The following is a 22,215-nucleotide window of genomic DNA, read 5'->3' as shown; positions in this document are numbered from 1 at the left end:
TGATTTGCACAGAATTTGATCTAATAATTTCCTTTGAAATCCTACTTGATGTATCTTTTGCTACTGAATTTCACAAAATCCTTCAGAGACTATTATGTAGATTTATGGAGAAATGTATTTTAAGGGAACAGTGGCAGGCAGTGTATATATTTGAGCTGTGTAATCTAAGAATTGGAAAACCCATTTGCCTGTTAGTGAATTTTTGGCTTCAAAATTTTTCCAGAAGATAGATTTTGCTGGAGCTTTATTCTAGAGAGATTTTGCTTCTGTTAGGATTTTGTTCTATCAGAAGCTCTTTTCAATATTTTAATCATAGCAAAAAAAAGAGACCCTTAAAAAATGCACTGCTTGGTGGAAAGGCCGGAAAAAAGACCTGCAGTTTTCAGTGTTCAGTATTCAAAAGCAGTTTTACAACTGTCAAGAGCTTCTCTCCTTTTCAGTTTCTCTAGGGTTTGCTTAACTTCTTGATTGAAAAGTATATTTTCCTAGACACTCAATGCATTAATGTGAGCTGCAATCATCGTGAGCACAGTGGTTATAATAGTTTCATCTTATTAAGAGTGATCTCATCATAGCCATCATTTAGATGGGTTAAATAATTCCCAACACATGCAGACTGTAAAGACATTGGGAGTTTGTTATACACTGATGTCATAGGAGGAGCTTAGTCTCCTCACTAAGGATTTATCAGTGCAAAGGTCTCTAAAGGATGTCTGACTTTGTAGTAAGAAGAAAAATCAGGGTGGGAAAGGCTGGTGAAAGTTCTTAAGTCTCCATGGGCTTTGACCATTATTATCAATAGAATCTTTCAGTTGCTAATGATTGCAAAATAAAAGAGAATGTAGGCCAAATTAATAAAAAAACCTGTTTTTTAGAAGTTTTGTTTGTAAAAACAATTCATAATTTATAAACTATGTCTTTCAAACAAAGCAGCAGGAGTTTTGTTTCCAGAATTCTGGCACATTTGCTGAAGCTCAAAGTCACTCTTTTTTTCCCTTTTTTTTCTTCTTTTTTTTCTTTTTTTTTTTTTTTTCTTTTGCCTTTGTTATCATAATTTACATAGCTTGAAGTGAGTGAGAAGGGCTACTGGTAGGATCTTGTTCCATAATTTTACACCTGGTTTGCATTAATATAAATAGTAAACTTAATGGATAATCAGTTCTGATTGTAAATGTCCTCTAATACTTTTTAATGTTGTCATTGGACCATTTTTGAAAGGACGCCACTGCCTGGCTAGATCTAAACCCAAAGATTTTTGTGAGATGTAGCTTATGTGGATTTATAATATGGCACTCAAAGCAAGGAAATATTTTCTAATAGCACAGAATTGGAAACATGATCTTGGATATGAAAATTCAGCTTTCTGGAACATATCATCACTTGGAGTAGTATATGAGTATGTAGGAAAATTTTTTGGTTAACTGAATAACCACATTTAGAATCTAATCTTCTTTTTTCTAGGAAGATCTTTGTGAAGATTGATTACTTGGTAACTGTTGTCTATTAGGTTATGGATAGCTATGCAGCCATAAATATAAATACTCTACATAATATCTTTTTATTTCACTAACAAAAATCTGGCCCAAGAGCTCACTTTTCTTGTTTGATGCTTCTATAACACTTCCCATTCCACCCTAAATACACTAAAAAAAGTTTGTGTAGAAATTATTTCAGTCTCTATTGAACTGCAGCTACCACAAACTCTGTATTTAGCAGCATAAAAACTGTCCATGCTGGCCAACCCTTTAGAACAGGAAATGAAAATAGATGCCATGTTACTGTCAAGCTTGATGTGTTACTGGGAAGCCTCTTCCCTTTTAGAGATGCAGAATAGAAATACCCCAGTACAAAAACCTTAAGCCTCACTACACTTCTATTTATACACTTCTATTTATACTCCTAGCTGTTGGCACAGGAGAGGACTGAGCTGGGGAGAACCAGGCTAGAGCACCAGCTCTGTCTGGGGAACATGAAGTGACTGGGAATCTGTGAAAAGTATAAAATGTACCTTTGGTACACATAAATTTCTAGAGCATACTACAGCAGGTTTAATGCAAGTACAGTATGTATCAGAATGACACCTTTTTAAAGAGATTGGGATTTGTGCTGTTTCCATCAGTGGGAATAGAATACAGTTTTAATTTATTGTGGCCTTAACACACATTTTGATTTTGTGGTGGTGTGATCCTGGAGCAAAGTATAGAGAAAGAGGAATTTAAACCTATAGGAGATAGATTTGATCTTGGTGGATAGATAACTTACTATGGGTGCTGTTTGTAGTAGTTAGCTACATGTTACACTTAGTGTGATGTACTGTCTCTGTCTCTTGAGCTGAGGTCACTTCAGGACAGACTGTGAGTTTTGCTTTAAGGGGCAATGCAATCAGACTCGCTACATTTACTGAATGAGCTATCATCCAGTGTGTCTACATTAAAAACTGTTTTGCGGGGTTAAGATCAATTATTTGTTTTTGCTTTGGATGCTTTGCATTCTTGCTCACAGTTGGGCTGGTGTTATGTGAGAAGGGAGAGTTGTGGGTTCATACACATATACTCATGTAGCTGCAGACATACTTTACCTAAAAAGTAAAACAGTCCAAAAACTCAGATCAAAAGATGAAGACATTTTTTAAACCTCAAACAAAAGCAATAAATGGAAATAAGGATTAACTGTCAATTTTCACCTGTCCCACACTAAATCATCAAAATCTTGGCTTTTATCTGATATGGATAAAACAATAGGCACTAGAACACACCGACATTTCTCAAATACCTCATGTCTTATCAATTATTTTGGAAGGAGTCATCATCTGAATTGTGAAATGCTTCGACCTTTATAAAATGAAGAGTGTAGGAAGAGGAGAGAGTTAGGCTGACACATTGTTCCTCTTGTACTTGTGTGGGTATATTTCAAACTTTTTCAAATATTCAGAAGAACATAGCAGTGAATAGGACTCTTGTCTCCATACCCAGCCTCTCCTGACCTGTGGAGTCGTGGAGCCAGAAATTATTCCTGTTACTGCTGTGACAAGGGGATAAAAGTGAAATGAGAAATAAAATTTAATGTGCTGCTAAAAAGCATTTGGATGTTATGAAATCAAGATATTACATTCAATGGGGATACAGCTGTGCAATCCTGGTTGTTAATGACTTTCAGTCTTTAGCTAATAGGAAGGTGAATGCCCCAATGGAGTTAGGAGAGCAGAGCAGGCCCATGTGCTTAGTGTGTTCTCATGGAAAGGATTCTCCTAACAGATTTCTTGCTAAAATGAAAAGTTGGCCAAAATGAATATACAGGGTGTGATGAAATAACAGAAATCAATTTCATTAGAAATTTCTTGAGATATTCTGGATTTCAGCTTTGATGTACTTACTGATTCAAAGTGATTTACTCTGAACACTCATCTTTGCCAAGGATGATATTCTCCATTTTAGTTATGCTATCCATATGTGAGTTACATTTTTTTTCCTCATGTTTCTGAAAGCCATCTCATTTTAGGCATTAATACAGATTGATTCCATCAGTATTTCCCCAATTATTTTGAGCTTCAGAATATGTATTGCCCAGAAAGTAGTAAGTCCTTTACTGTTCTCTCAGTTGGCAATGCTTGATTTCTTCTTGATTTCCATAAATGGATGTCAATGTTTTGATTTTCCAAACTAATCTTGCTGGGTAAGTGAAAGCTGAATTAATTTGGGTATTTTCCAGTCTGACTCTTCCATATCTCAGTATCGATTTCACAGCATGCAGTCATGCACTGCACCCAACTGGGCAAATGGCTTCAGTCTTTCTCTGAGGTGGCAGCAGCAGGACTGCAAACAGGGAGCTGAAACCAAACATCTTGATCAAACAGCACCCTAGGCAAAACATCTTATTTTATTATCAACATCAGAGTTTATTAATTTATCAAACCAGGTCAAAGTGATACAACAAGTACATAAATAAGTACTGTAACAGACATACATATCACGAATAGAATGAAAAACATGACACTATACTTTGTTGTCTTTAGTGACCAGGAACTGGAAAAATGCAGCACTGCATTTTACTAAATGATGATTATGATTGTTTTTTGCTTTTCTTAAGAAGTGTGTATTATAAAATAAACACTCAATCTGGATTCCACCAGTCCTGTCACAAATACAAAAAGCAGATTGCCTTCCTTGTAATAAAAAATTACAAACACTGTACACTTTCCACTTAGTCTTTTTTCACCAGCTACTGCTACAAACAGACGATGCATTAAGTGAAAAATCAACTGCTGGTCTTCTCACCAGAACACTACAGTTCCTCAGAACCTCTTCCTAAAGATTTACAATAAAATTTAACAGTCTTGCAGCATATTTCAACCCAGTAGATGCCATGTGCAATCAGTGCTTCTCATGCCAAACTGCTTCTTCTACAGTTACATTGCAGTTCTGGTGCAGTGAGGTTTTAGGGCCTATGTTTAGATATGCTACACCCCTTTCCAACACCAGAACAGGACTTTTGGAAGCTACAGTCCCCTGGAAAGGTGGCAGGACAGTTCACTTAGTTCTCCTTTTAATGAACAGTGATAGAGGATTTCTCTTAGCCAGGTGTTCCTGCATTTCAACTTGCTGCACTTTCAAATGCCTGTATGCCCAAACCTTATCTGTTGCCTGTCCAGGCCTTGGGACAGCAGGATGGTCCTGAGATCACCCAGTATTTTTTGTCCTAATTCCCTACATCCCTTTCTTCACCTTCATGTCTGTTCTCCTCACTTGCTCCTCTTTGTGCATCCCACTCCTTCTGAGGCTCAGGCAGAACAGCCAGGCCCTGGGTGTCCTGGAGAAGCCTTGTCCTGAGGCCTGCATTGGTCATGGAGACTGCCAGGCTCTGCTGCCCAAGCCAAGGATCCCCTTACAATGGTGAAGCTCTGCCTCGATAGACTTTTGGCATTCAATACCAACCTCTCCCACAACTTCATCCCTTTAAGAATGTGGACACCCTTGAGAGTTGTCACTGGCAGAATGACAAACCTCAAAATCCTTGCTGTCACTGTTGATTTCAATTGCTGTGAAGCCCCAGCCCCTGGCTCAGGTCATTTCCATAAAGCTTTGTTTCTTAGCAGGTGCTTAAACAGCACTATTCTTGTCTGCTTGTGGAGTAGAAAATGGAAGCAAAAGCAAGCAGAGTCACTTGCATCTTGGGATTTAATCCAACACTGAAGCCATGGAGCAGTGCAGGATTTTGGTGAAAATAGTTTACAGATTGTTAAAATTACTCTGCCGATTAAAGTCACCTTTCTTAAACACACTGTGGACATGCTGTACTAAATTTAACAGAATCTCTCAGATTTGAGGTTTTTCCCAAAGATAACAGTTGTCACACAAGTTGCTTGTTGTGCTCTACAAAGCCTATAGATGTTTAGTGATTTTCATGGGAGAGAGCTGACCTTGAAACATGAGAATTGAGAGGTCACTCTCAGAAAAATGCAGATTATGTTTGTAACAAATCAGAACAAATAAATTAAGTTCTGTCACAACTTTTAAGGCATTATTAATCATGAGTTTTAATGCTTTAGGTATTTTGAGACTACTGCAAGTACTTCACCATCTTCTTCCATGTCACTTTAGAAGGTGGTTTACCAGCCAAGAGCATGTGTAAATAGGGCCTAGAAGAATGAAATTATTAGGGTTATGATAGAGAGCTAACACTTTTAGAGAAATGGGTGGAGGAAACAGTGAAAACCATTTAAAAGCAAACATTTGCTCCAATTGCTACAAAAATATAGTGATTGCCATTAACACCTGCTGTTCAGTTTATGGACTTTGTTTGCTCAACTACAAGACATCATCCCAAAGGCAGGCTGCTAAGGAGTCTGTCAGCTTAAATCTGATTTTTATGTCTCCAACATAAGTATTGTATCACTTGTATTTTTCCTCCACTACTACAAGAAATCCATGAGTCATTTCAAAACCAGAAATTGTATCAATTCAGGACAGGATATAATGCTCTCCATAGCTCCTGCACATTTATTAGGTATCCTTATTTTTCATTAGTTTGAAAACTTGCCAAATACTAATAGTAAAAATGCTCTGTTTTCTCAACTTGTAAAGAAATGCAACTCTAGAAAAGCACAGTCTTCCTTTCTCCTTCCCCCACCAGTAATACAGTGCCTTCTAGTCTTTTGGAGGAGATATTTGAATGATTGACACAGACCACTACACATAAAACAGCAAATTTGCTGTGTGTGATGTGAATAATTACTGCATTGTAGTTTCGGGGTTTAGGGCAACTGTTGACTTAAGTAAAATAAGCCTGCAGTCCAGCTGCAGATACAAGTTTTCTTGCGTTTTTCCCTCCATTGCTGTCTTCCTTAGCAGTGACCCTTTTCAGACTTTTCAAGGTACAAAACCTTTATCAAATTCTCGAGCTCAGTCCTGCACACTCTGATTTCACACATTTGGCTGATCTGAGCTTCTCCCTCGCTAAATATTTTCCACTGGCCTGAAAACAAAAACACAAAGGAGACAGATATTGACTTAAAAAGGGCACAGGGACTTTGAAGACATCTACAAGCACTCTGCAAACCAACTGATTCACAGTGGTCAAAGAGGGAATGTCCAATCCTCCCACGGAAAATATTTAAAGCATCTTACAACTATGTAACATATTCCATGCAAAATAACTGTTAAAAAAATAAATGAGGTTCAGAATATCACTATTTTCTTTAATTAAGTAGTCCTGTAAGTTGGCTCTATTTATTCAACCGTTTTATGACACTAGATACTCTGGTAAACCAAAGTACTTAAAAGTTGGGAAGCAACACAGCTAAATGTTCAATGTGCTGTGAACTCCTCTTACCTGTGTGTAATACAAAGTGTGATGGAAATTAATATTTCTACACATTTATGACAGTGTTAATAGAAATGCATGCTGTCCTCATAACTAGAATACTACATTACAGATAACAGTGACAAGATTTACCGAAGGCTGACAACAAAAAATTAGAGAAGTTTTTATATGAAAACATATCTGTATCTCAATAGGTCTGTAACAATTAAGAATAAAATATTTCTGGGAAAAAAAGGCTTTTTAACTAGGAAAAAATTAGAGAAAAATATTACAATTTATAATTGTAATGCAAAAGAACTAGGAATTAAAAATATCTGTATCTTAATTCAGTTAGCAAATTGGCTGAATTAGTAATTGTTAACTACTGTCACAGTCCCAAACTGGATGAAATACAAAAAACAAATTGAATCAAGAGGGATAAAAGAAGTCCATGTTCTTTCAAAGAACACATTTTAATAATGAAGATATTGTTAAGAACATAGAAAAGCAATCTTTCAAATACGACATAAGTGTATGTAGAACCCCTTTAAAAATATCTGAATTTTCTCCCTTCTAGATTACTTTCTAAAACACTGGGGTAACTTGATGTGTTACATAAATAAATCCAAATTCTGCAGCTGTGCTGACATTAGTCATATTTCACACTTATGCTAGCATGGGCAGAAAAGATCCCATATTGTACTTTATCAAAACACAAGAGACTAAGACAGCATGTACATGAGCTACTGTTCTATGTATCTATATTTTAAGTTGCTGTATTTTGATTAATTAAATCTAAATTTATCAAATATTGTGATTATATACTAGAGGGAAAATACAGTACATCCATTTGACTGGGCTAACAGAGAATGTTTTTCATGGCTATGATTATATGGAGAGTAGAAACCTCAAAAAGTCAGAATTTTACTTACTAAGGGTTGTCCTTGTTATCAGCTTGAAGTAAGGAAGTCCTTCAAATTCTGTCTTGGGCAATTTTTCAACGTAGAGGTGACGCAGAATCCCTTCAGCAATGAAATGAGAAGTACATGTTACTGGAAGAGTGCCCATTGTTCTAAAACTGGAGTGCTGCCCTGCCTTTTTGTAAAATTTTCAGTCTATTATTTTTTAAATTCTGTTTCTCCATCCCCCTGTTTTTTTGCTATTCCCCTGTAAATCCTCCTGTGAAACTGGGATTGCAGTGAGTTTGTGAGGGGTATGAGAATGTTTTTCCAAAATAGCTGAATCTTTCCTTATTATAAATAAATGTAAGATTACAACAGAAGCCAAAAGTCCTGGCGTCTTGGAGAAAAACAGCATAATTTTGCAGTCAGATACCATTCTGAGCCAGCAGGCAACATGACTGTCAAATCATTATTAGGCTTCATGGCTTTTTAATGCACAGGGTAGTTGCAAACAATCCAATGCTCTGTGATTTGTTTTCTGCTCCCACTTTGACCTTGGCTTTCTCATTTAAAACATCTAGAGATATATCATTTTCATGCAAAAGGGTACACTATGTGAGGGTTTCCTATGGGGATCATACGCTTTTTGCTTAATGTAGATAGAAACGATTTTTATGAGGCTGGACATAATTTTTGTTACGCTGAAAGTTCACGATTTGCAGTAGTGCTTGGGCTTCTGAATGCTTCTCTATTTTGTTCTAATTTTACCAGCTAGTTTAGTAAAAGACATTGTTTCCATCCTTAATACATTTTTTTCCCATATTCTATCTGTACCATCATGGGTATATATCATCACTATGGCAGAAAGGGCAGACCAATTTGTATGGAAAGCTTTTTTTGGTCCACCCTAAGTAAGAGCCTCCAGGCACTTGGTTCAAACCCTACTACCCATTTATCTGCAATAAATTACACAGTAATATTGAAAACTTGTTTGTCATTGTGCTTTTACTCCCAATGAAGGGTAGGAGTTGGAAGGACTACAGCTTTGTGTATTTTAACGAGTTTTGTACAGAAAAATTCAAATATGTTGGAGGTGGCTATAATAGTGATATCCTAAAGAGCCAAAAGAACAGCAGTCTCAAAATGCTTGGATCTATAAATTGTCCTAGGATTTTAATGGAAGATGATACACTGTTTAAAGAAAGAAATTGCTCAACTCACCTTTTCTAATTGTCCACACATGTATTTCTATTTGAGGTGGCTTTTCAATCTCTATTGCAATTTTCCTGATGGTTTCTCCTTCCTCTGTGAAAATGGATTCATAGATAGGAAATGTCTCTTTCCCACAGAAGTAATCTTTATTGTCAAAGGTTTGACTTGGCACACCTTCTGTTTAAAAACCAAAAAGGACAGAACACATACTACAGCTATAATCAAGTCCTCCAGGATTTAGTTGGCATCAATAGCCAAGAATGGTTAGTTTGAAAGTAGAATGTTCATTTGTATGGCCACACAAATCCATCTCCAGCTATTAACACAGACACTTAACAGTGTTCTGTTCTGCCAGGTTCTGGTAGCCTGTCCATGGTGGCAAGAGTATTTATACTTGTAATCCAGTTTTCTAAGGAAATAAGGTGTGTACAACAATGTGGTCTGGGAGATTCCTCACAAGTTTTGAACCTGTTGTCTACATTTCAAGCATATTTGAAATTATGTTAGAAATCGCGGGGTAATAAAAGAAGTAAATGAAAAATGGTGGTTGGTTAGAGTGAAGAGACCTGAATTAAAGTTTTGCTGTGGAAAAGAATCTCTGAGGTTTGCATTTTGCTTGACAGCAGCCAAGTGGCCAGCTGGCCACGTGATCCACCCACAACACACATTATCTCTTGCCTGCTATAATTTCTAATGTCCCCTGTCTCTCTGTTACCACTGTCCGCCCAGCAGCAGCCAGGGGGACAGGGGAGATAGTTTAGCTTACCAAAGAAGAACCTAAAAACGAGGCTCCTTCCCTTGCTGAGATGGCAGTTACAGCTTTATTTCTTGGGATCCTACGGAGTGAGGTAGCAGGAGGGAAAAAGAGGAAGAGGTATCGATAACCACTCCTTTTTGAAGACAGGGGGAAAGGGGTGGAGGGAATCCATACAACCAATAAGGGGAACTGGGGAGAAAAAGATAAGGGGAAGAAACTTACAATTCTACACTTTCGGGGGTACATTTTTTGGGTCATACCATTTTTCCTAACTGCATTACAACACTTGCCCACCTGGTAAAGTTGTAGAGCATAAGTAGAAATTGTAATTATTCTGTTTGCAATTGGAAGTTGGACAAGAATATAAGAGAGATTATGCAACTTAGAGGCTCAGACCACTGTTTAAGGAAACACCTAATAATTAATACATCTCCACATATACAAGACAGACTGCAGGAAAAGGTTCAGCTTTCTTAAAAATGGTCACATAGGGTCTCAAAAAGCAAGGCAGTAACCTCCTTTTTGCCATTAATTTTTCTATTGAAACCTGTTAGCCAGGCTTTGTTGGCTGTTCTTCTAATGAAAGCTGTGGATCTCTGCTTCATAAGTATCCAAAAGACCTAGATACACACCTCCTGCCTGCCTACTGTTGCTGCATCATGTTTTTTTTCCAATTACGCAAGACAAGCAGGAGAAGATGGGAAGTATGCATTCTACAAATGTCTCTACATATGGCTGAGCAACTCATTTCCTCAGAGCATTCTTTCCCAATGCATCACCAAACAAACACACAAATGGGTACATAAGTGAACTGTTTAAAGACACATAAGGGAACTGGACAGTCCTTTACCATTCGTATTACATGAAACACGGCTTTTCATTTGGCAAACCATCAGCAGAATCCTTTTAGGAGATTTTTCACTAGCTGTATGCATTTATTTTAGTAATATCTATGTAAGCTTTATCATTAGTGCAGCATAGACACAAAACTAAATCTGTGATAAATTAGTATTTATTTTAAGGATTAAGTTATGTAACTGACACCAATCAGAGTTTTGAATCCTTCTGGTACATTTTAAAAAGCAGAAATGATGTTATCTCCATGTGGATTTTACAAGCTAGAAAATTATTTGAAGGTTCTGTGGGCACTGTGGTGGAGGAATTACTTTTGGCAATTTTTACATACATTTCTGTAATACTGTCTTTGGAAATGAGCATCAGGAAGTCATTTAACAGCAAAGAGAAAGGCAGTGACTGCTCAGAACATCTGCCAGCAGCATGTCCCCCGTGTGAGGATAAGCAGCAAAAAGAGAGGTGGCCAGGCAGTTCTGCCTACCTCACACTGAGACTTCTACACACACACACACTGGAACATGGCACAGCTGCTGCTGTACACATCAGAGATTGTGATCAGGAGGCTTGAGCCAAGCCCTTTAACACGCACAGCAAAAAGGTGATCTGTGATCAACTTTGTTTTACCTGGACAGACTTTACAGCATTTTCCTTCTACCTTCTGAGGGTATTTGCAGGGATATTGTTCTGGACAGTGAATTTTCTTACATTCTTGTTTGGTGATGTTGCAGGTGCACAACACGCACTCTACGATTCCAAAGGCCCGGAGATTGGGATGCCAAGATTCACCATGTGAGTATGTTTTGCCATTTGAAACACAAACTACAGAAGAAAAGAAGAAGAAGTACAACTGGAAAAGGTATGTTCACTGGTTACCTGTATATAAATATTCATTTGATTCATGCACATTTTTTTAAAGTAGTGTCTCCATACATCATCTGTTAGCATCTCAGGCCTATTTCTCTGCTTGTTAATTTTAACTTGTAGTTCCTTTACTTAAAAGGAGTCTGAGCCTGTGGTCACCTTTTTCTGAGCAGTTTTAACTTGATGTCAACTCTGCTGATGCTGATGTCCATTATGTTTTGAGGAAAACGGTAAAGGTCTCTGAGTCAATTGTCAGACTAGCATCCCACCAGTTCATGCATTTCAGTTATGCATTAACCAGATTAGAAAACTCACTTCTTCCCCTCTTATTCTCAGTCCACACACAGGACACAGCCTGCTACAGTGGCTTTGGCTGCATTTGAATCAAATTTGCAGATGAGAGGTTCATGTCATTTGCTACTGAGTCATCTGCACAGCTCCAGACATTTGCTGAACACAGCTCTTGCAGCAAGAGCAATGCTATCAGCTGGATGGATTAGTGATACCTGGGCCTTTTATTGCTTGTACATGAGAGTTCTGCTATGCAGCACACAAAACAAACCACAGATTACATGCAAAATGAAGTTTAATTCCTTTGTGGAAATAGATATGTCAATAGGTATATAAATTAATTTGGCTTTTGGAATCACAAGAAAGCATGAAAATATGCATACAGGACTGAAAATTCATTCCAAAAGCTTCTAAGAACTTCAGAATATTTATTCATCACAGCCCCTGGGAGTCTGGGAGTCAGAGAAATACAGCTGACACAAAGAGAGTGGAAAAAACCCTGCCTGGTAGAAGCCACTTTGGGTCACCCAGCAGTTGATGGGAATTAAATCACTTTACACCATGTTTCCATTTGTCCTATAAATCCTACTTCTTTCTTTTTAAATGTTTTATAAACACAAAGAAAAATGCAAACTAATCCTAACAAGGTGAAAGAAAGGGCATTGCCTGATTTCTAAAAGCAACAAAAGTGAAGCTGAGATATATTGTAAATATTTCCAGTTCTTCTAATACGCCATCATTTTTATTAATGTTTTTATTTGTAAAATATGTCTCTAATTTGCCTGTAACTTTCAGAAGGAATTTAATTTTTATCTGTAATCTGAAATTTATATCTAACTGGTAACAGATGTAACTAACTGGGTTATACTTCAGTAAGTTACTGAGATTTATGGGGAGTGTTTTTTGCAATGTCTTTTTTGAGCTTATGCTAACATTTGGTTTATACTTTGCTATTTTAAAATTCTTTCTTAAGATACGGGGTTTTTTAGAGGTAGAAAACAGTTTTGTTTCTCAAATTAAAGGAAAGTTTTATCTGTATACTAAGAACATGGGAGAAAAAAACTATAAATGAAAAAACTGGTAAGTACTCAGATGCTCAGCAGGCTTCTTACATGCTTACATAGAATATTATTACTAATTTGTATGCTTACATGGAGTTCTTTTCCCCCAGCCAGAGTTACCCAGATCCTTTATGGACATAAATACTTCCTGAGTTCCCCCTGACAGGGGAAGGGATAGTATGTGACATTGTATGTATACATACTCTGTCTTTTTAAGGGTTGTTTGACACAGAACAATTAAATAAATACTCTGAGGTATCTTCTAGTAGAAGCCAAATACTGGCAAATAACTTCAAGTTACCCTGTTTTTAGTGCTCTTCATTCTCAGAGTGATAAATCTATATCTACACAACCACATAATATCTGCATGTCAGGAGAGTTGTTGTGTGTTTATTTTTTAACTTGTTGAAATGTGTCTCAAGGGATATGTTCATTAATTAATAAAACACTTGTTAATTGCACAGGAACAAAAGAAAACATATGGTCAGCATTCCTGTTTCCATCATGGGGATCTCTCAGATACTCCCCAGGCAGTGAGTGTCTGAAGTTATGCTGCATCCAGAAATATGCTGTTCATCTGTATGCCCTTTATCTGCTGAAACAAGTCAGTTAGAAACTGCTTTGATGGTGTCTTCATGTGCAAATTACATGTCAAAGACATTGCACTGCATGGAGATTCCTTCTCCTAGATTCACCACAAAACACTGGCATGATCTGAATGCTTTTTCATGCTTGTTCAGGTGGATAATAAAGATCCTATAGCAAACATTCCTTCTGTTAGTTAATACTTTAAAAGATTAGTTGGCCCTGATACAAGGGATTTTAACTCTAACTCATACACTCTAAGTGTATGCTGACTGGTTTTTGTGGATAGATGATGTTCTGAGCATGTGTTTTTACAGCTATTTCTTTTATAGCTTCCTAGGCCTGTTCCTGCAGACCTCTGTTCACTGAGGTACACCCCCCGTGGGAACTGAACATCCCACCCTTTTTATTGTACAAAACCTGCTGTCCCAGTAACTGGTGAGCTGGTATTTTCTCTTTATTTTCATCCTTCCTGTAGTGCATGAGGAATATGACTTGAATATGGTTTGCCACATGAACTTAAAATTCTGCTGTCCTCAAATGTAGCATGTCCTATATTCTATTAGCAGAAGGCACTAAAGGGTTCTTAGAGTGAGTTTCATTACATTGGTTGAATTTCTACAGCTTAGGTATCCAGTACAGGCTAATTGTCTACTCTGCCTCTTGTGTCAGTCACAGGGGAGGAAGATCATCCATTGTATCCCAGTGTCTCAGGAAACTTGTTTAAGGTGGGGGAAGACATGAGACTGTCTTTCATGAGAATAATTTTCTAAGTCTTGGAGGCAGAAAACCTCCTGATACTGTGGCAAAGCTTTATGGTCTGAGATTTGCAGGGCAGTTGAAATATAAGCCGTTTTACAGCTATAAAAGTTACAAAATAGGAGAGAGTGTAAAGAAAATAACCACAAAAACATCCAGGACAAGCCACTGTGAAAAAGTTAGTGAATCTAAAGGTATTGTGGTGTCCTTTGTGGCACAAAGTACTCACTTCCTTGGCAGCCATCACATGAGCTCTCAGAATTATGGGGCACAATCCCACAAAGTAACTCAGAGAGCAACACTGCTTTTGCAGAGTAAAATTGCACTGTTGTACATGTAGGCAGAATAGATCTCAGACAAGAAGGAATTTCATATTCTCAAGAGTTTATTGCTTTTGCCTCCCTGATTTGCATTGGATTTCTCAATACTAGTGCGAATTTCCAAAATTCTGCTGTGTACTTTGAAAGGTCTTTTTGAGCTCTAGGTGACTGATTCCTGACCCAGAGCAATACTGTAAGAAATGCTTGTCTTTACCTCGTCCGTGCTTATGCTTGTTGTTGATGACGATTTGTACTATTGTTCCTGAGGTCTGCTGTGGATCTGGTAGGACTCCACGGTTACTCCTGGCATTGGGAAATCGTGGAATGTTGGTTACCTGCCTGGCAGAGGTGGGTGGCAGGTCATAATGGAAGCGATGATATGAGTGTCTCTGGTGACAGAAAGAAAACAGGAGAGTAAATGTCTCATTCCAACGAACAAGAAATATGAATAGGGAACAAGTACTGCTCAAAGTAGTTGTAGTAGTGCATAGCATGTTTTCTAGAGCAAAAATACTGCCTCCTTTCAGGGATTCATTTTCCAAAATGCCCATGAAGCTGAAAGTTTCATATTACAGCCCTTATTTTATAGACATGATTCTTCCCACTCATTCAAAGATCTGCTGGTTCATGTATTAAGGTAGTACATCTAATGATTAAAAGCCCTTCAGATTATCTCCAAATGCTGTTACAAAAATCATCTCGAGCAGTAAGTTGTTAATGGTACTTTTACCACCAAAGACAGTGAAGCCCTGTAGTAAATATAAACGTGTATGTGAACTGGGGAGCAAGTATCTGCAATTATTATTTAAAAGCAATTCTTGCGTAGCAAACAAATACTGTCAAATTTTATTCTTATGGACCATGTACAGAAAAAAAAATTCAGAGACTTCAGCTGCTCTAATTTGGCATTATTCATGAATTCAGGTGGAGTGAAAGAAATCTGTTTTGGGCTAGATTCACAGAACCCAGAAAAGAGACAGTACGTATTCAGACCCGTTATCATCCTTGTCTCTTTTTTCCCCAATGTACTGCCATGCACAGCCCAGCAGAAAGTATGTCTTTAAACTATAGGTCCCACTTACAGCTTCCCTGTTGGCTGGCTGCCGGAAGATGTCTCCATCAGAATGTTCCCATGATAATTCCCTATCTCCTGTACATGAAGCAGAACAGTATCCATTAGAGGAGTAACTGTGCAACACCTTGGGAGATACAGAGAGGAAAAGTCTCACCTGGTTTTACAGCTGTATTAGGGTCTAGTCAGTAGCAGATGAATGAATATGAAAATCAGAAAATTATGATAGTAATATGCTTGACCATGCAGAGAGCAGAAACTGACTCACAGTTTCCTCCCCATGAGCTGTGCTTGATCTTGGCAAATATTTTGTTTAGTTTTGCATTTCATACAAAACAAAGAGGAGAGATAAAAGAGCTTCTGCCATATTGGGAAGGACAAGGTAGATTATGAGATAAATGATTATTTTAACATTTTTTAATAAGAGCAGTAGACAGGAGAACACATTAAAAAAACCCTGGATCACTGCAGACGGTGGGTTGCCTGTAGCACATAATCTGATGCAATCTCACCTCTCATATGGAAATGCTAATGAACTGGTTTCTCATTAGTGACTGTATCTGAAGTGACTTAATTCTCCAATGTAAGGCTGGTTTACTGCACAGCTATGTTTGATACTTTGGACTTCGAAAAGAATTGATTTTTGTAACTGGAAGTGGCTGGTTTCAGACACAGGTCAAATGACTATCTGGTAAGTGACATCTGACAATTAACAAGGATTTACTTTAATTAACTGTCAATGTATTACATTTAAAAGAGTATATTGTTCCTGGGAACAGAACTATCACTTTGCTTGTTTAAGATCAGGTGGCTTCTCAAACAGTTTCAATATTTGTCAAGGTACTGTGGAGTAGCATGGCAAAACAGCAAAGAATAAGGAACAATCACGATGCAAAGTAGCTGAGATCCTCATCCTTGTTCTGTCTGAGGTGACATGTTCATGCAGCATAGAGCACTGCCCTCCTGAGAGAACAGTTTAGGTCCTCCATAGTGCCACATATAAGTTAATTACCACTGCATGGTCCCCAGAGTAAGCAGTTTGTCTATACTATACAGCTTCTGTGCAGGACCTTATTCCTTCAAATTTTGCAGGGCTCTTTCTGCATCCTTGTGACAGCTATAGCTGGTCTATAGCTGCACAAATAAAATTAGTCATAATAGGCATCAAACAGCCTAGCTCATTAGGGAACAGAAGTAAACAAGTCCCCAGGCATGTTAATGATAGGTCAGATGCAAACTCAAACAGGGGACCCCAGCCAATTCCTTTGAACCTTGAATGCACCCATATCATTGGCCAGTGATCTGGGCGGAGTTAATACCCTTAACCAATCACGTTTGTAAGAGCAGGAAATTTGAAGCCCCTATATAAGGGGGTGTCCAAAAATAAACTTTGGCTGTTGATGCGTGAGCTGTGTGTTCTTGTTCATTCCTGTCTCCAACATCAGTGACACATCCTGCTGCTTTATTAGCAGTGATGCACTCTCAAGTACCTCCTTGCTGGCTCAGCCCTCCACTGCTCAGAGCTTTTGGTCCAGTTTGTGCACTCAGTCAGCTCCTCAGGTCAGGGGCTGTGGGACTATGCTGGTTTGTGTTTTGCAACTCTCACAACCATAGAGAAAATTATACAACCAACTTGATAATACTCCTTATTTTCACCATGCAATAGTACTGAGTTCAAACAAGCAGAACATTGAAAGAATACAGCAGCACAAAGGTGCAAGAAGGAGAGATTTTCAAAGCATCCTGGAATCACTGATATTATGAGTGGCACTTCTGAAAAGCAGATACCTTTAGGTGCTTATCTGCATCTTTGAGAAGGAGGCCATAGATGCTTAGATACCCTGGAAGTGGTGATTCAAGTGCCATAATACTAGTACTGAGATAAAATACATTTAGAAATTCTCAGACATTTTTTGCTTTAAGAGACAGTTAGGTTTAGACATTCAAAGAGGTTGAGAAGGCCCCTAGAATCAAGTGTCCTGTGTGTACAAGATTGAAAATGCAATTGCTAGTAAAATACTGAAGTCACCTGAGTACTGACACCTAATTTAAATCTGAATAATTGTCCTTGCCTTTGAATTGAAATTCTTGTGTCTTGCACAATTTGAGTGGGTCTAGTAACTTGTCAAATAGCAGCTCATCTTTTATTACAAAGCTTGTCTACCCAGAATAATGGCAGCTACTTCAATACATAATTTGAAGCTTTGATTTACCTGATTAGGGGGATGCAACTTTATCATCAGAGCATTCTCACCTTGTTTCAATTTAGGAAAACTGCTGCCCTGAAAATTAAGCCTTCTGATCTTGTTTTCATAGTTTTAACTACTTTCCTAGGAAAGTAACTATAAACATAGGTGTTTATACATTCTTTCAAAGAAACATCTTTTGATGGACGTTTCTCACAACCACTGTGATTAGGAAGGTAGTAAGCTAACTATCCAATCCCTGGTCATTGTAGAGAATCTATAAATACTAGCATCACAAAAATAAAAGCATTCTTTTTCCGTATCATACATTGAACCATGTCCGTGTGAATCATTCTGTATCCTACAGTGACAGAAAACAAAGGCAGTAATTTTACCTTGCTGGCACTTGCAGGGTAATTTCCCAACATGCATTGGATTGTAATTGCATGGGAAATTTGCAGACAGTGTCCTGAGTGACAGTGCTGGTATACAGACAAGGCTCTGGAATGGGAAGGAGTAAATTCAGAGCCCCTCCTTCTGTGACTGTGCTTGAACGTACCTCTGCAAACTGGACAGCAGGACTCTGGAACAGAAACTGGGAAAGAGCAAGGTAATTTGGGACAAGTCTTCAATCCACAGTACACATTTCCTTCCTGCCAGTAAAACACAAAATGGAATTTAGAAGAAGTCATTGATTGTCTGGTATTGTACAGTAATTCTTTTATGGACATGCTTAAATCTGTGTTTACATAAATGCCACTCTTTGAAAAAGCATAATACTACATTAGAACAGTCTGTTCAGTACTTGGCCTATGAAATTCTTAGTTCATGAAGAAGATGATGATGATTTTATGAGAGGAAGTAGAAGGCTGCCAATAGTTGATACTGAAGAGCTGTCTGGATTGAGAGGGACATTTTGGCTCAGACACTGGCCCTGAAGAGTCACTGGGTGACTGCTCAAATAGACTGGATTTGAATTGTGACATCTCAGGAATGGCTCTGTGGTTCCCAGTGTCAGTTCAGAGCTGTTACCTCCCAGCGTGGTTCTTTACTTACCAGTTCAGTCTAAATGAAATCAGTCCTTGGTTTAGAGCTATATTTTCCAGTTAGGTTGAAGGGGACTATTCTATATACGCCAAGCAGCAATATTTTACCTACTGCCTCTGCACTGTAAACTCAGTTATAGCAGATGCAGGGTATGCATTGTGCACTGTGTTTAAGAGGTCATCTGGCATTTATTTACTAGGTACTGCACATTAGCTCTGAGCACTCTCATAAGTTTCTCCATTAATTCTCAATTGCCAGCCTTTGCTATGCATTGTTTACATTCAGTGTCACACTTTCTAGAAAGGAGAACTGGAGCATAGACAGAGAAGGGATCTGTCAAATCATGTTACTTACTGAGCAGCTGCACTGGGCACACTGGTTTGCTTGCCTGTTTTGGAAAAGCCCCTCAGCCACAAACATTTCGCCATGGTGGTAGGTGGTGCCATTGTATTCACAGGATTTCCCGGTGATTTTGCTGCTTAATGAGAAAAGGGAGTCTTCTGGAAGCAAGGGGAAAGGAACATTTCATGCAAATATTCTTGATAATCCACAGTGTCATAAATACAGGGGAGGAAAAACTTCCCTTCTCTCTAATTTCTCTTTATTATGGAAGGACAAGCTTTGTCATGCTGCAAAGTAAAAGTGATACGCTACTATCTTGCTGAACTTTGGTAAATCACACTTCGAGTTGACTGTCCCAGTTAATCCTAAAATGCTGATGACCAACTGCAATACAAGCATTAATGGCCCTGTCTCAGGCTGCAGTGCTTTCCCTTGTTCTGTAGCATTTGATATTAGGATAGAGGGGGTGTGATTATGTGCTACTTGTTACATGTGTGTGGTTCTTTCATGCTTTAATGTAAAAGGCATTAGGTGCTACATACACACAGAATCCCACTATCAATAGCACTGTTCTAGCAGGGTTTCCCCCTTCTTAGTACTGGGTACTGATATAGTTGTTTTTTTTAAAATTATTTCTTATATTATAGCCCAGAGGGAACTTAATTGCAGATTAGCAAGTTGTGCCACAGGGCCTGGATGATTCCCTGCCACCCACAGGCACAAACCTTTTGGTAGAGGAGTAGTAATAATGATGATGAGACTGCCAAGAGAGAGCTATGTACTAAGTAAGTGTTTGTTCCTAGTGGCCTTTGCAATTCATTCCTGCTGTTGTCTTCAAAACGGGCAAAACTTGTCAAAGGCAGATGCCAAAAGCTAACTAAAAGTTAATTTTTCTCTGACATGCATTTTAATGTCAGATATGCGAATGAGGAAACTTTGCAGAATTCAATGCATATGACAAAGTGCACAATATGGCAGTGTCAATTCAGCTCTGAAACCTCCGATTCAACTCAGTATCATAGTTCTGCTCCATATGGGTTAAATGTCTTTCTAAGACATAAAGCTATCCATACCTTTTGCTAAAACATCCCCTAGATTGTTTAGCTATTAGCAGTTGATAAACTGCAAAGGGATTACACTTAACCCATGAAATATAAGTTACTTGATACTACTTGGGCAGTGAACCTGGAACTACATATTTATTTTCACATGAAAGGGAAAAGATATTTCAAATAAGGACTCTGTGGAAGTAACAGTGGAGTGTTTGTTCTTTGGAGCCCAAATCACAGCAAATTTCTAGGGATGCAGCTGAAATTTCAATCAGTGGCTTTGGGCTTTCATGTAAAAGAAACCTGACCTGAAAATTCAGGTTTTCCTATAGCTCCTTTAATTTATCCCTATCAGATAAACCTGGAGATATTTTTTTGTGAAACCATGACACCAGAGAATGTACATTTTCAGTTGTGAGCTCAAGTGAAAAAGCAGTTTTCTGCTGGTATGCACTGGCACTAAACACTGTAATTTAGTTTTCCATAAAAGAATATATTAATTACATTGACCCATCAAATATTAATACTTTAAGTGCTAAATGTCAAATCTGTCTGTGGAACATACATGTACTACAGTATTTGAGAGTGTATGGGATCAGCAATGTCCATTCTGTAGGAGAAAGGAAGAAGTCAGGTAGTTAGGGTTCCTTGCCTGATATTTCATTGACTGACACTCTTGGTATTTGCGCTTCCACAACTGAAGCACTGGATACATCATTATTTCAATGCAATCAACAGTGTTGAATGATACCTTTCCAGAATCTTACAAAGACTACAGAGCCCTGACAACACCTGTGTTTGGCACAGAAATGCACTGCTTTCAGCACTTGCTGTATGGTTTTGCTAGTAATGCACAGTCTGGAATGGCAAGATTTTTGCTCTAATTAAGACATCCTTTGAAAGTCCTCAGCAAAAGATTCCACTAACAAATTCAGCTGCTATTAAGGCACAAATATTGGAAAACATGGCTAAAAAGGCACTTTTCAGGAATGTGATGCCTCCAAAAACTTAAATCTTTTTACTTGGGTTTTCTGAGAGTCATCTTATAGAAAGCAGGAGGAAAGACTGACAAACCTTTAGGTATCTCCCTGCCCGTTAGGCAACTGGAAGAGAAGACTGGAAAGATATTAAAATGAAAGGAGAAATTAAATGACAGCGCAGATGGTCCTTGACTGGAGACAAGGCCCTGTCCACACAGCCTCTGTAGAACATTGCTGTTACCATGTGGAATGCCTGTCCAAAAGCAGTGTGTGGCTTGTGATCTGACGTTTGCAAAGACCAGTACCTGAATGACTCACCATGACTCTTCAGAGTGTTGGATGAAGAGAGTAAATTTTATTGCCAATTTACCTTGGTATATGTCACATCACTCAGTTCTGTAGGAAATCACCAAATGCACTTAAAACTGTGGCTTCTAAATAAGAAAGGAGGACGGTGAAAATTTTATTGCTTGGAAAATGATGGTAGAGAGTTGCACTAGGTAGTTGTTTTCATCTATGTTTCTTTTAATTGATCACAGAGTTGGGCCTTTGACAGCTAAATAATTACATGTAGCCCAAAACACGTGTACATCTGCGTGTCTAGAATTTGGGAGGAAATTCTATAGCTAGAGAATCACAGGATCATTAAGGTTGGAAAGGACCATTAAGATTGTCCAGTTCAACTGTCAACTTAGTACGACCACCATGTTCACCACTAAACAATGTCCTCAAGTGCCATATCCACATGTTTTTTGAATACTTCTAGGGATGAGGATGCCACCACTTCCCTGGGCAGTCTGTTCCAATGCTTCACAACCCTGTCTGTCAAAACATTCTAAACATACCTAATGTAAACCTGCCCTGGTGCAACTAGAGGCCATTTCCTCTCATCCTGTCACTCGTTACCTGGGAGATGAGACTGACACCTGTCGCCCTTAAAACTCAACTTCTGAGCTTGCTGACATAGTTTTCTAAGACTTTCCCAGTAACTGTAAACATAGAGATATATATACATTCCTTCTGTTACACGTCTTGTGATGGGCATCTCTCATGGCCAGTGCAGTGGGAAAGTGTTATCCTGACCATCCAATCCCTGGCTGTGGTCAGAAACCTATAAATCCTGGGAGAAGAAATAAAC

At 38.3% G+C, this 22,215-nt stretch overlaps 1 protein-coding gene across 4 annotated transcripts in view; it reads right to left on the bottom strand.

Moving 5' to 3' along the window:
• Positions 1-5,507: 5,507 nt before the first annotated feature.
• CHRDL1 (chordin like 1) overlaps positions 5,508-22,215 on the bottom strand; it is a 35,611-nt gene continuing 18,903 nt past the window's right edge. The window contains exons 5-13 of one of the 4 annotated variants that reach the window (XM_086850616.1): positions 19,061-19,206; positions 18,219-18,312; positions 15,484-15,551; positions 14,616-14,790; positions 11,149-11,343; positions 8,922-9,089; positions 7,731-7,820; positions 6,380-6,471; positions 5,508-5,635 (exon numbers count right to left, since the gene is read on the bottom strand). In XM_086850616.1, coding sequence (XP_086706742.1) covers positions 5,606-5,635; positions 6,380-6,471; positions 7,731-7,820; positions 8,922-9,089; positions 11,149-11,343; positions 14,616-14,790; positions 15,484-15,551; positions 18,219-18,312; positions 19,061-19,206 — 1,058 coding nt within the window. In that variant the 3' untranslated portion in view covers positions 5,508-5,605. Of the gene's footprint in view, positions 5,636-6,210; positions 6,472-7,730; positions 7,821-8,921; positions 9,090-11,148; positions 11,344-14,615; positions 14,791-15,483; positions 15,552-18,218; positions 18,313-19,060; positions 19,207-22,215 lie in introns of those variants that run through there. The other 3 variants (XM_086850614.1, XM_086850617.1, XM_086850615.1) reach the window with 3 other exon arrangements.

Source organism: Cyanistes caeruleus, chromosome 14 (assembly GCF_971803275.1).
Source record: "Cyanistes caeruleus chromosome 14, bCyaCae1.hap1.1, whole genome shotgun sequence".
In the NCBI taxonomy this organism is placed as follows: Eukaryota; Metazoa; Chordata; class Aves; order Passeriformes; family Paridae; genus Cyanistes; species Cyanistes caeruleus.
The sequence above is the reverse complement of the archived record's forward strand: the minus strand, read 5'-3'. Positions and strand labels throughout refer to the sequence as shown.